This window comes from Haemaphysalis longicornis, unplaced genomic scaffold (assembly GCF_048455015.1).
Source record: "Haemaphysalis longicornis isolate Haplotype H1 unplaced genomic scaffold, Haemaphysalis longicornis Haplotype H1 scaffold_1, whole genome shotgun sequence".
Classification (NCBI taxonomy): Eukaryota; Metazoa; Arthropoda; class Arachnida; order Ixodida; family Ixodidae; genus Haemaphysalis; species Haemaphysalis longicornis.
The window spans coordinates 36,679,616-36,694,203 of NW_027526203.1; the positions used below are offsets into that span (position 1 = coordinate 36,679,616).

Sequence of the window (14,588 nt, forward strand, 5' to 3'; positions counted from 1 at the left end):
CACCTATCATCTTTCGCTCCATTGCCTGCTGAGTCGTTCTCAATTTAAGTTGAACCCTCTTAGTCAGCCTCCAATTTTATGGCCCGTAGATGAGTACCCGTAAGATGCAGCGGTCATACACTTTCTTCTTCAGGGACCATGGTAGGCTCCCATTCATTATCTGAGAATGTCTGCCGTATGCACTCCACCCCATTCTTATCCTTCTAATTATCTCTGCCTCATGGTTTGGATCCGGGGTCACAACTTGGCCTAAGTTGACATATTCGCTTACCACTTCCTCTGCCTCGCCACCAATCTCAAACCGCTCTGCTGTCCCGAGGTTATTGATCATTACTTTGGTTTTCTCCATATTAATTTTCAGGCCCACGGTTCTACTCTGTTGGACCAGTGCGGAAAGCGTGCTTTGCAATTCGTCCCCCGAGTTACTTAGCAAGGCAACGTCATCAGCAAATCTGAGGTTACTGAGGTATTCTCCATTAACCCTTACTCCCACCTGTTCCCAATCCAACGTTCTGAATACTTCTTGTAAAAATGCTGTGAATAACATTGGAGAGATTGTGTATCCTTGTCTGACGCTCTTCCTTTTCCTTATAGGCATTTTACTGTTCTCCTTTCAGAGGATGATGGTAGCTGTGGACCCATTGTAGATATCCTCTAGTATTCTTACATAATGCTCATCTACCCCCGGGTCTGTAATGCCTGAATGACTGCTGAGGTTTCGACCGAGTCAAATGCTTTCTCATAATCTACGAAGGCTATACATAGGGGTTCAGTATATTCAGAACACTTCTCTATCACCTGATTGATCATGTGAATATGATCCATTGTTGAATAGCCTTTACGGAACCCTGCTTCTTAAGGTTGACTGAAGTCTAAGGTTGCAGAAATTCTGTTAGCGAATACCTTGTTAACTACTTTCTAGACGAATGACAGTAAGCTGATCGGCCTGTAATTTTTCAAGTCCTTCATGTCACCTTTCTTATGGATTGAGATGATGTTCGCGTTCTTACAAGATTCCAGTACCCGTGCGGTCATTAAGAATTGCGTGTAGAGGTTTGCCAGTTTTTCAAGTACAATTTCTCCGCCATCTTTTAAGAGGTCTGCTGTTATCTGATCCTCACCAGGTGCTTTGCCCTCTTTTATTTCTTTCAAAGCCTTCCTTACTTGTATCGTCGTTATTGATGGGGTGTCTATCTCCTCTGAACTTTTTTCTAGTTCGGCATTATCCTGGATGTCCCGGCTACTGCACAGATCCCTATAGAACTCCTCGGCTGCTGTGACTATTTCATCCCTATTTGCGATGTCATTGCCTTGCTTGTCTTTAAGTGCGTACATCTGATGTTTCCCCAAGCCAGGACACCTCTTCACTGCTTTCAGGCTACCTCCGTTCTTTACAGCGTATTCGATCCCCTCCAAAGGTAAGGTGTAGTGACCACGTAAAGATCTAGAATTAAGCTAGATTTGAGGAGTGACCGTAACAAGCTAGTACGAAAGAAGCCGATTAATTAGGTAACAGTAACACGTAAAGTAGAAGAATTGAGGATCGCGCTGCACAACCGATATTCAGCTGTTACCGAGGAAGCAGAGTTTACGACACAGGAAGCCAGCGATAGCCTTACACGCATTTAACGGAGTGTGCAGTAGAAGTCGGTGGAACGATGGGAAGACAGGATACTGGTAAACTTTCCCAGGAAAAGAAAGATTTAATTAGGAAACGGCAAACCATGACAATCTCTACCCCAGCTGATAGAATAGAACTAGCGGAACTTTCGAAGTTAATCAATAAGCGTAAGACAGCTGACATACGGAAGTATAATATGGAGAGGATGCAAGATAAATAAGCCCAAAATGAACGTTTTTTCTGACAGTTTTCGTGTATATGTCAATAAGGCGGTGTTACTGTTTAAGCCTGCTACTTCGGTGCAGTCTTTACCAGTTTGTTGTATTCAATGAAGAGTCAGGTGTTCTGGATGTCGCATGTCTAATAAATGAATTTCTGGGTGCATAGAACCGGGAAGATCTTTGCAATCATCACTGATTCTATTGTTCAGCACAAGACAATTACTTCAATTTCAAGATCAGTATGAGTTCTGTAGCAAGCATTGTTCTCTTATTTTCTCTAATTACGAAAACGTTTTGTTGTAGAAACTTATATCAACTCTTTTGTAAGATCTAGAACGACTTACAAATTCTTCATAGATTTTCAAAATGGGGATACGAGGGAATGGAGCTTTGTTTGATCAGGCACTACAAGAACCGCACATGACATATTGGGATGACGGAGTAAAAAAATAATTCATCTGGCAGGTATCGTTTTATTGCTCCGAAACGGTTCCAGTTATGACTTCATTGTGTGTTTGTAACGTAAGTGTTACAGGCCATCATATATGCCTAGCTTATACTGTTCGTGCGAACAGAGCATCTTTATCGTGTGATGATCGTCTGTCGTTTCGTGCGCTCGCCGTTTCCCGAGCTAGACGCACGCGGCGACTGTTTAGGCTGACGCGCCAACAAAACAGTCCATTGTATTGAATTTACTGTACTGTTTGCTCTAAAGCATCGTCTGCCCAGTCCATACGCTGTAGTGAATGTGGCCGACTGGTTATGTATCATTGCCATCCCAGACCATTGCTGCCCCGCGCCTGCGGGTGATGCAGCAGTTGATGGAATGATTGATTGATTGATCAATCGATCGATCGATTGAAGATATTCTTGAACTTTCTATAGACGAGGTCGATATCAAAGTTCGCTATTCTTCTCCGATAGGATGAAGTCAAAGGGCTACCATTTTTTGATGCGTCTGTTCTACACGCTATGGATATAATATTACGTTGACAACGAGCGGCAACACCGGATTGAGCAGCAGCTCTACGGCGATTGCGATTTCCTTGTTTGTATTTTTCTTTATGAACGGCATCAAAACAGTGACGTTGTAGCCGCTTCAGTAACTCCTCGAATCCGGGGCGCCCATTCGTTTCCATAGACCCCATGAGCAGTAAACTGGCAAGCTGTATCCGCTGCGGACGCAGCGGTGTACAATGTTCTGCTGACAGCGACCTAGACAACAATCGTAAACTCTTTAAATGACGAAATACGATACCCACAGCCAATTGAAGTGCGCAGTGGCGGCTAGCACTAACTCTCCTGAGCTAATCGATGTTCTCCGCTCTGCGTTAGTCATAGACATTGGCTTTGTGCGTGAACTGAGCATATGGAAAGCCTGTTGACAAATAAAAAAAACGTGGTAAAAATCGGCTGATGTGTCAAGGTGTACCGGAAGCTTCGACTAGAGAATTAGGCTCAGTTGCCAAGCCAGTAGGAAGCCTTTATAGTTTCAGCGCAGTGCCAAGAGTGCGTTGAAACATACCAACAATCAAAAGACAGTCATGGAAGATTTAGGGCTTTTACAGCCTTGGATGCTGATAACCAACGCTAATGCCAAAAGTTAGTGGTCAGAGTTACCGGTCGCGATCACCTCAACCCGCATGGCACTCGTTAATGATGTGTTGCGAGAAAGCGTCACAACGGCCTGCGAGTGCGAACGCCGCTGTATGGACCGCGGCCAACGATCAAGACGGAAACACCACCCACATCGGTCAGCAACTGCTCAATGAAGGGAATGCCTCCGAAAGATCATTACGATAACACAGAGAACCTTCTACTCCTATGTGGGTAAAGCTAATGTACAATTGTGCGAGTGCATGTAGCAAATGCAGGCTCACTCATTGGCGAATCGGCTGCTCCGTGACTACGATAAGTTTGATGAGCATGGTAGTATTTATTAACTTTATCTTCCTTAGTTTTATGGCATAATTTTAAGCCAGGCCAGGCAGGGACAGCGAACCCCAGCCAAGTATTACGTGCATGAGGCATGTGGGGACCCCTCTGTGCGATTACGTATCGTCCCTAACGATGCAACGGCATGCTCCTATCGGTCTGTAGGCTACAAATCACGAGCAGCTTTACAATAGGGCCCTCCCATGCCAAAAAAGTCTGTGCACCCAGTTCGCTTTTGCTAGTTCGGCGGTTAAGTTCTTGCGGGAGCTGCATTTAAAGGGGCCATGCAGACCAAACACAAGAATTTTTCATTCGAAAGAATGCCTCACTAGAATCATAATGACACTACTTTTAACATAAACTTCGCTCAAATAAGCTCTATAATTAGGAAAAAATAGAAAGGTCATGGGACCCACTCGCTCATTTCCTGCAACAGAACCTATGATGTCATACCAGCCAGCTCTGCGATGGGCGGAGGCCGGCAAAAGCAAATGCGAATTAGGCAGAGCTTTTAAGCTTGCCAAACGCGCTATTTGCGCTTATATTTGGGCCACAATATTTTTAAAGCATTAAATGGTGCGACCGACAGTGGAAGTTATGAAAGTACACGGAAACATTGTGGGCCTCACCAGTGCAATGCAGCGCAGCCTGCCCAGGCGCCCACCATGGGTTTGAGTGTTCCCAGGCGTAAACGGCCGCGGTGGCCCTCGGCACGCGTGCGCAGTCACTCTGAGAAGACGAAGCAGCTCTTAAGAACTGGATTTTATTCCGGGTATTCCATGGTACAGCAACCAACACTTGTATAACACTCCTACCCCTGGGGCAGTGAGGGGGGGTACCCCCCGACCACACGCTTCAAGCCACAGAGCCCGACGCGCAGGGCGAGTAATCGGCAGCTGTTGGTCCAGTGGCGCAAGCCACCGAAGCCATGCGGGTGACGGGCCCGGCTAGGACCGGGAGCGACCACCAGACTGACTGAGCAATCTATAAAAACTCAAATCACCTGCAGAAGCCTGGAGCGCGAAGCCAGTGGGTGCATGCAAATCCGACACCCGGTACGTTCGCCGACCTCACGGAAGTGCGGAAACGGCGGCCGCTGAAGCCGAAGCGAGCGAGCAGCGTGCGAGCACAAAGTATCTGACGGAGCCGGCACCCATCCAGTCTCACCGGGTCCGACCGAAGCAGACTGAAGCGCGCGCTCACCGCCGCGAGCCCCTGGGCGGGGCCACTACGTAACGCCCCACGTGGCCCACGTTGCGGCGCGCATTGGTCAACACGTACCCCCTTACAGGAAGAGGGCGAGAGGGGCTATCCTCGCCCCTCCGAGAGAGGGGATCGCGGGCTAGCATGCCCGCATAATTGGGAGTAGTCCCAATTAAGATTCCCGCATCCCCGGCTTCAACTCTGCCGGCCTACAATGGTAGGCTTTCAGGTTGGCAATGTGAACGCGGCCACTGGTTTCGCCATTCGTGGATTCTTCAACTCATACACAAGCGGTGACAGTCGCCTCTCAACTTGGTAGGGCCCAACCCACTTAGGAGCTAATGCAGCGGAAAACAACTTGCTGGCATCGCTAGGAGCATGGCTGCGTTTGAGCATGAAGTCACCTGCCTGATAGCAAACATCACGGTAACTCTTGTCGTATTGAGCCATTTGTTGGGCTCTTCCGCACCTCTTCTTCCGCACCTCTTGTCGTATTGAGCCATTTGTTGGGCTCTTCCGTTGGGCTCTTCCGTCGAGGCTCTTCCGCACCTTGTCGAAGGCCAGATTGAGCCGGGCGCAGAGTTGCGACGCGTACGAGGGACGATCCGGGTGCGCGCGCTCGTCCGAGTCTTGGGATTGCGTCACAATGGTCAGGAGTTTGGCCAAGTGCCTCCCAAAAGTGAGGAATGCGGGTGAGAATCCCGTTGAACGGCTCTCAGCTGTCCGATCAGCGAACGCGAGCTCGTCCAGGTGGTCGGCCCAGTCCTTTTGGATCGTGGTAAAAGCCCGGAGAATTGTCTTCACACTCCTATTGAAGCGTTCCGTCAGATTTGACTGGGGGTGGTAGGGCGACGTGGGACGATGCTCGATGCGCAAGGATGAGCAGGTTTCACGGAAAAGTCGGGCTGTAAATTAGGAGGCATTGTTCGTGATGAGGCACTCCGGGAACCCGAAGCAAATAAATACCTCCATTAACTTGTCTAGCACCGCCCGTTATGTCACCTTACGCAGTGGAAACAATTCCACCAATTTCGTAAAGTGATCGACTACTACCTACAGGTGCTGATAGCCGTGCTTGCCACTGGGAAAAGGCCCCATCAGGTCGCAGGCGGCTATCTGCCACGGCCGCTGGCGGTGAATTGGTTTCATCAGACCTGGAGGGCACCCACCGCAAAATTTGACAGACTGACAGGCATGACACGACCGGCAATAGCGGAAAATGTCCGCCCTCATGCAGGGCCAGGTGACAGTGCGACTGATACTCGAAAATACCTTCGACCCACTCAGGTGTCAGGCCAGTGGCTCGTCGTGAGCGTACCGCAATAGCGCGCACCTCAGACGTTTCGGAAACACCACTTTGAACGGGTCGATGGACTCGTCGTCGGCGGCAACGTATTTGGCCGAGCTGGTCGTTGTCCAGCAGGAACGTATCCTCGGGACTACCAACAATGCAAGCTGGCTCCGGTCCCTCTGCGCCTGTTGCAAAGCCAGCAACGTCACGCCGCTCCGCCTCCCGTAGGCGTCCAAGAATGTCTCGGCAAAAAGCATCGTCCTGCTGAGCCTGAATCAGCTCTGCGCGCTGAATATAATCCCGGAAGGAGACCATGCACGGACCTGAATCTCCGGCGTCGTGGCCTGGGGCTGCCCGGATTCGGGGGGGCCGTTGCGGCTGACTAGCGTTGCCGTCGTTCTCTCGAGAGGGTGCACGGCTTTCCGACGGCGGGTTCCGCCGCAATCCTCGCCTATTCGCCTGGATTGACATGCGAAGCATTCCCTCGGCACCGGCCAGAAGCGAAAGCGGGGCGAGTGAAAGCGCGTCGGCGACCACATTGTTGCCCGTGTATCACGATTGCCCCGCGCCACAAGTCCCGTCGCAAAAGTGCTGCGACGTTAGCCCCGTGTCTCAAATAGCCCGCGATCAGTAGCCCCGCGTAATAATCCCCGTTTGCCAAGAGTCCCGATGCCAGTTTTGGCGAACCATTCTGCCGGGGCGATATTATGGCGCGTCATTTTCCTTTCAGTGCCTAGGGTTTTTATATTAGAGTAAAGTAACGTTTGACGATGTGTTCAAGTAAATGATTGCGTCTTCCGCTTTTCCGAAGTAGCACTGGGACGTTATGCCTTCTTCCTTTGGCTGCGATAATTTAGATGCGTGTTCAAAGAACGATGGCGGTGACCGCTACCCCCCTCCCCCTTCCCGATTCGCTTCACCCCGTTGCTTAAGTGGTGACTGGCGAGTGCCTGCCGGAACGTACGAATTACCGCCGTGGTCTCTGAGGGTGGCACCTCGGTGGGGCCACAGCAGGTTGAATTAATTGAATAATTAAATTTATATTTGCAAGACACGGAGTCGGAGGACGAAAGCATTCACCACCAGACGAGCCAGATCCTTTGGTCAACGTATTCGGGTCTTTACTTTTCTTCTTCCGTGTTTACGTCTCCTTTTATTGCCCACGCAGAAAAATTACCAAGAAAGAAAAAACATACGCAGGATAGCGTGTACTTATATTATGACTACAGCGCTTAAAGCAGCGGGATTTTTCGGCGCGGGGCAATTGGCACTGGGCAAATGAGACGTATCAAATGAGACGGGGCAAAAGAGGCGGGGAAAATGTGTATGGGGCTAATGAGCTCGGGGCTTTCGCAAACGGAGCAAAAGCCACGGGGCTTCCGGCGCGCGGCAAATAAGACGCGGCTTTTGGCATCGTGGGCTTTCGTGCACAATCCATTGTTCTTCCCTTCCGATACTGCACTGAAAAATTCGTAGTGCGGTATGAGGAGAGCCCACTGTGCCAACCACCCCGAGGGTTCTCGGAGCTGCATCAGCCAAGTTAGCGCGCTGTGGTCCATTTGCACTACGAATTTTGTCCCGTCCAAATAGACGACGAATTTCCACAGCGCAAACACGATAGCGAGGCACTCCCGCTCCGACACTGAGTAATTCTTCTCAGCGGGGAGGAGGGATCGGCTGGCAAAATCTAGGGGGTGCAGCATGCCATCGTACTCCTGAAGGAGGGCAGCTCGCAATCCCAGGTCACTTGCGTCCGTTTGTACAACAAACTCCCTGTTCAGGTCGGGCAACCTGAGCTGCGCTGTCGCAGCAATTTCCCCAAAGCCGCGTCACCGATTTCCCAAAAACCCCGTCAGGGAAGCCTGTAGTTTAGCGCAGAACGGAATGAATGACCGATAAAAATTCGCCATTCCCAGAACGCGGTGAATGCCGCGTACTTATGTGGGCACAGGGAAGTCCAGCAGAGCCTGTCCAGAGTTTCTCTGCGTTCGGCTCGATGCAGTCACCGGCCAGCGTGAACCCAAGAAGATGACTTGAGTTCGCGCTATCTGCGCTTTCGCCAGAATAAATGTCATACCCACTGCCTTGAGCGTACGGAGCACATCTTCCAAATGACTAACATGCTCTTCCAGTGAACACGAGTATATTACAATGTCGTGAAGGTACACAACCCAGATGGGATACGTTTAAACTCAAAGAAACCACCACGGCAGGTTAACGCTGTCTTATCCTGATTCTCCGAATTCATCTCCACCAGCAAGTAACCCTTTGAGGCATCCAGAATAGTGAAATACCTAGCTCACCCTATAGGTTCCCCACTATCGACTCGATCGTAGTCAGCGGGTAGGCATCTTTCCGGGTGAGGGCATTCAGCTTACGGTAGTCAACGCACAAGCGAAAACTGTCGTCTGTCTTCTCTACCGGGACTACAGGAGACGCCCACGGGTTGTTGGAGCACCTCACCACATTTTGTCGGAGCACCTCACCAGCGCGCCGTCAATGGCCCGCCGCTTGGAGAGGCTAGTCGGCCTGGGGTAGCACTTCAAAGGAAGCACAACTCCGGTCTCGATCCGGTGTCGCACGAGATCAGTGCAACCGGGCAGACCCGAGAAAAGCTCTGCAAACCGGAATAAAATGTCCGCGATATGGGCCTTCTACCTCCGATCCCAACCAGCCATATCGGTGATCAAGGGATGTAAATCATCATCGCGCGCGGGCTTGTTCTTCAACCGAGAAGCCACCGAACAACTTTTCTACGCCCAGGGGTATTCCCCGGTACGCAGCACTCCGCACGGCGACGACGCTTCTCCCGAAGAAATTCGCGGCCCAAAATCACGGGGACGCTCGGCCTTGGCAGGTGGATAAAACGACATCGTCTCATCCGCCCGTCCAATCGAACTGTCAACCTTGCGGCGCCCCGGCGCGCACTGCACCACTGGCAAGGCTGAACACAGCTCGATACTCCGTGAGGCGAACAGAACGGTGTTGCAAGAGGTTCAACACTTCGTCTCCGAACAAAGAAGCGCTAGCTCCCGTGTCCAATAAAGCCGGCAAATCTTGGCCTGCAATGACGGCAGTTATGAACTGCGCAGGCTCGCCAACGGGGCAACACGGTAGGCCTAGGGAGGGGGCCAGAATTACTTCGGCCGAACGGGCTTTCCCGCTCCGCCAGCACCTACGTTTCGCAACTGCGCCGGCGGCTGGGAGCGGTTTCGAATCACGTGGCCCTCTTTTCTGTAACGAAAACAGCGCAGCCGACCATGGGTATTGCCGCGATTGCCGCCCCTTGGCGCGTCTCCGCCTGCCGCCAGACCTGGGCGTTGTTTCGGGCGGTTGTTCGTTGCAGAATGGTTTGGGCGCTTTTTCCCGGCACTAGCCGTGCGGCGTCTGTAGTTGTATGGGTCCAAAGCACGTTCGCGAATTTCCCACAGACCTTTTTCTTCCGCTCCGACTGCTTGAGCGGCGTGTAGCGTGTGGCGAGTAAAAGAAGAAGCTCCCTTCCACACGCAGCGGGGCTCGAGAGCCTCGCTTGCCGAAGGATGAGGGCGTCGCTAGCGCCTCCTTGCCCCAATTGGAGGGGCTGGGCCCCCACATCCCTCTCTCCTTGAATGCCCCCCTGATGATTGGAAAGCCGGCCATCAGGTAATCATCCAAGAAGAATAACCTTAACGCAAGTAAATCAAAGCCTCCACTTTAGCCCACCAGCCTCTACTCCAGCGCTTAAACAAACACTGCATTCACAACGCACGCTACACATACTTAAGATATACATACACACTACGAATAAGGTACGAAACAAGAACCGTGCACTATAAACAATACTCTACTCTTTTGGTGAGCGAATTAAGGATACGCTATGCACACGAGGTCAACTAAGGTTGCAGTACGTACACTATGCGCTACATTAACAAAGCTGTTACTTATATTACACAAATTATAATACAATAGGCACACATAATTTTATTATATACCCGTAATAATATCACACTACATACACCGGGATGGAAAGAATACATAGACTCCACAGGGTAGAAATATTCTTCACGGAGGTTCCCGCATTGTTCGGCACTTGGGGACCATAAAGGGGTTAAAAGTTTTTCCTGCAGTTAGCGTTCGTATGTGTCACATCGGGGAGCCACACTCAATATCGAGTCTCTCAACGCAGATTTCTCGAGGCGGGAAGATAATGGGCGGAAGCGCAGGAGCCATTTCACTGTTCTCTCGAGCCGTGTTGCCCAGCAAGGATGGGCCAGCAAGGGGACAGCCGACGCCTGCGGGAGGAAGGGGGTCCGGGTCTTCCCTGATTGACGGTGTCCCGCCAGAAGAGCAGCGGCCCGAGCTTCAACCCGGCGGAAGGCGGCGGGAGATGTGTCGAAGGCGGTGCAAGGTCAGCACGGCCATTCAAGACGCCCACATTCCTGGAGACGAAGGTCACCTCTGCATTCGGTTGTCGGTGTCCCTGGTCGCAGCGTACCAACCGAAGAGGCCGTGATGCCGGCACACCAGAAGACATCGCACGCGCTCCACAAACACGCACCACCAGCGGGGTGTACTGTTCGCCCGAATGAAGCTGGCACGTACGCACGCACGCACTCATACTCGCGGGTCTGCGGTGTTGTACGCGACAACGGAACACGGAGGTGGACACAATCAAAGGAAGCACACTTGTCCTCCTCGGCAGGCGCGCACACACGTCACATTCATCAAGGGCGAAGCACAAGGATCGCCGCGGCGAACGCGCGACGCCTCCGATGAAAGTTTGCTCACGTCGCGAAGCGGCGTCCTTTTCGTTTCGAGAGAGAGAGAGAAACAACTTTATTGACAGTCCGGCATGGGATGGGGGGTGGGGTGAGACGGGCGTGCTAGACAGCCTGGGGCGGCAGCCTACTCATGCCAACCCGTGAGGGTGACGTTTTCGGCTGCTGTCTCGCCAGGATGTCCAGCACGTGCTGGACCACGTCTCTTTGGTCTCCAGGGTCTTGGCTTGTGATCTTGCTGCGCATGGCAGGAGGCATTGCTTCGTCTAGGCGGTCTGGGGGGTGCAGTTCCAGAGCAAGTGTCTCTGGGTGGCTCTTGCTTGTTGACATTGTTGACAGATGTCTGTTGTATATACGGCGGGGCATATGTGTCGTGCCAGTACGGGTGTCCATATAGCCTGTGCTTGTATTTGTCGTAGTGTAGTAGCTTCCTTGCGGGTAAGGTCTCGATGGGGGGGTGGGAAGAGGCATCTATTTGTTCTGTACCACTGGAGAATGTCTCCGTAGGAGGTGATGGAGTATTCATCGTCATTGGACCGAGGTGCCGGGTGAATCGAGGGGCGGGGTGGGGACCCGCGGCTGGTTAGCGCGTGTGCCTCCATGTCTGCCTCTTCATTCCGGTTCGGTCCTGTGTCTAACTGCCCAGCGTGTGCGGGGAACCACTTGATGGTAATGTTGGGGCCTGATGATATTGTGGAGCATATTCTGGCAGTTGTATTATTGACGTTGTTTGTAGCGAAGTTGAGTATGGCCGTTTTCGAGTCGCTGAGGACCGTGCGGCATTTCGGAAGCGTAAGTGCCAGTGCAATGGCCAGCTCTTCGGCTTGTGTGGGTGTCTTGCACTGTATGCTTCCAGATGTTTGGAGTATCCCAGTGTCGGATGCGAGGACGGCTGCTACATACGTATCTGGTTGTTGGGGGTATTGTGCTATGTCCACGTAGTAGGCGTGTGGGTCTTTGACGTGCCACTTCGTAAGGGCCGTGGCTCTCGCCGACCGTCTCTCTTGATGAGCCTGTGGGTGCATGTGCTTAGGTAAGGGGGGAATCCGTAGGCGTTGGGCGAGAGTCCGGGGTAGCGGAGTTGCTTTCTTTGGAGCCGTTGTAGGTGTATTGAGTCCGATTCTTTGTAGTATTGCTCGCCCTGTTCTGGTCTGGGACAGTCTGTGATACTGAGCTGTGCTTTGGGCTTCTGCGATTTCGTCTGTCGTATTATGTACTCCTAATGCGAGCATGCGGTCCGTATTGGTGTGGGCGTATAGTCCCAGTGCTGTCTTGTAGGTTCGTCTGATCATTGCATCTATCTTTAGCTTTTCGGCCGCCTTCCAGTTGTGGAAGGATGCCACGTAAGCGATGTGACTTAGTGCAAAGGATTGGGTGAGTCTAAGTAGACTATCTTCTCTCATGCCTTGGTATCGCGTGGCCACTTTCCGGAGGAGTCGAGTGGCCATCGTGAGCTTGGCGTGGAGTTTCTGCACTGTGACGTTGTTGTGGTGCGAGTCTTGTATGTGCAACCCGAGCACTCTGATCGTTGGGACTTGTGTTATCGGCATTCCGTCCTGGGTGACCACATTGATGGGGGTGTGTTGTTTGGTTGGCCTTCTCGTTCCTGGTGGTGGGATCACTAGAAGTTCGGATTTTGTTGGCGAACATTTGAGTCCAGTGGGGCGTAGATGTTCTTCGACTGCAGTGACGGCTTCTTGGAGGGCCGCTTCTATCTGGCTGTCACTACCCCCTGTTGACCACAACGTAATGTCATCTGCATAGATCGTGTACCGGATGTTACTAACTTGTTCGAGTCTTCTAGCTACGCCGATCATGACTATGTTAAACAGCAGAGGGGAGATTACGGAACCTTGTGGGGTGCCCGTGCTTCCCAGCTGCTTAGGTGGGAGTTGCAGTTCCCCTGCCACGAGCCTTGTGATTCGGTTGGTCAGGAAGTCCTTGATATACGCGAAAGTTCGCTGTCCCATATTGAGGTTGGACACTTGCTGAAGTATTGCCGAGTGGTGTACGTTGTCAAAGGCTCCTTGAAGATCTAGTCCGAGTACTGCTCTGTTGTCCAGGGTGGGGAATTTTCGATCAATGATTTCGTGCTTGAGAAGCAACATGGCGTCTTGGGTGCATAATTTGGCTCGAAACCCCAGCATCGTGTCTGGGTAGATGTCGGATTCTTCCAGGAACCGTTGCCAGCGATTGAGGAGTACGTGTTCGAGCACCTTTCCCACACAGGATGTTAGAGATATAGGCCTCAGGTTGTCAATGTGGGATGGCTTGCCCGGTTTGGGGATGAGAACCGTTTTCGCAGTCTTCCATTGTTGCGGGAGCTTGCCCGTGCGCCAGCACTTGTTGAAGTATTTGGTTAGGGCTTCTATTGCTGTGTCGTTCAAATTTCGGAGCGCCTTGTTGGTAACTTGATCTGGGCCGGCCGCCGATTTACAGTTAATGGTTTGAAGCACTGCACGCACTTCCCATTCTTCTATATCGGCGTCTAAAAGGTCATTGGGTGCGCCTTCATAGTTTGGGAGAGGGTCTGGTGGTGTTGCAGGGAGGTACTTGGCGTCCAGGCGTCTTTGTACTTCGGCTTCTCCCAATTCTCGGACGGCTTTGTGGATGGTTCTGTTCAGCGTGTAATGTTGAGCGCCCTTGGTGGTCTGGTCGTTTAGTAGGTGGCGCAGGAGATTCCACGTTCTGCTTTTGTGAAGTTGGCCATCGGCCTCTTGACATACTGCGTGCCATTGTTGTCTGCAGAGGGTTGTGCTGTGTTGTTCTATGTCCCGGTTAAGTTGTGGTATGCGTTTTCGGAGTTTTCGGTTGTGGCGTTGGCGTTTCCACCGCTTCTTCAGGGAGTTGCGTGCTTCTAGGAGGTGCGCTAATCTACTGTCTATCATTGGAACCTCTTGCTCCGCTTCTAATGTCTGAGTTGCGTCCTTGGTTGTAGCGTTTAACAAGTTGGTCCATGCGTCTATGTCTTCGATGGTATCCGGTGTTCTCTCGTCTAGCTTTTTCCTGTATTCTTTCCAATCAGTGAGGTGCTGGCTCCATAGTTTCTGGGTAGCCGTGGCGATGGGTAGAGTAATTTCGAGTATACAATGGTCGCTACCTAGCGTTTCTCCAGTATTCCTCCAAGTGATACTTCGTGGTGCAGTGGGTGTTCTTATGAAGGCGAGATCTTGGTTGGTGTCTCGTTGTGCCGAAGTTCCATTTCGAGTAGGTGCGTTTGAGTCATTTAACAATTGGTAGCCTGCATCCATGGTTTCATCATAGAGGCTGTGGCCTTTGGCTGTGGTATGGGTGTATCCCCAGGCTGTATGTTGTGCATTGAAGTCTCCGCATAATAGGGTGACGTGGGGGCCGGCAAGTTGTTGTGTTTTGTGGACGAGGGTGCGAAACTTCTGTTGGTAGTGCTTGGGGTTGCTGTATATGTTGATTATGAACGTGCTTTCTCGATGTCTTCGTTTCCCGGTTACTATTTCAACTGTGGTGCGCTCGATGGCGCCGTTAGGGAGGAGGTCGTGATCGATTGAGGTGAGATTCTTCTTGACCAAGGTACAGACCCCTTG

The 14,588-nt window shown here is 51.6% G+C and overlaps 2 protein-coding genes across 2 annotated transcripts in view; one reads left to right on the plus strand and one right to left on the minus strand.

Moving 5' to 3' along the window:
* The window catches only part of LOC144175832 (nose resistant to fluoxetine protein 6-like), a 421,837-nt gene that overhangs the window by 183,952 nt on the left and 223,297 nt on the right, over positions 1-14,588 (plus strand). The window lies entirely within an intron of this gene.
* LOC144163654 (uncharacterized) lies at positions 11,111-13,942 on the minus strand. The gene is given in 2 exon segments (XM_077694450.1): positions 11,111-11,309; positions 11,312-13,942. Coding segments are annotated over 2 exon segments (2,781 nt in total). The 5' UTR covers positions 13,917-13,942; the 3' UTR covers positions 11,111-11,133.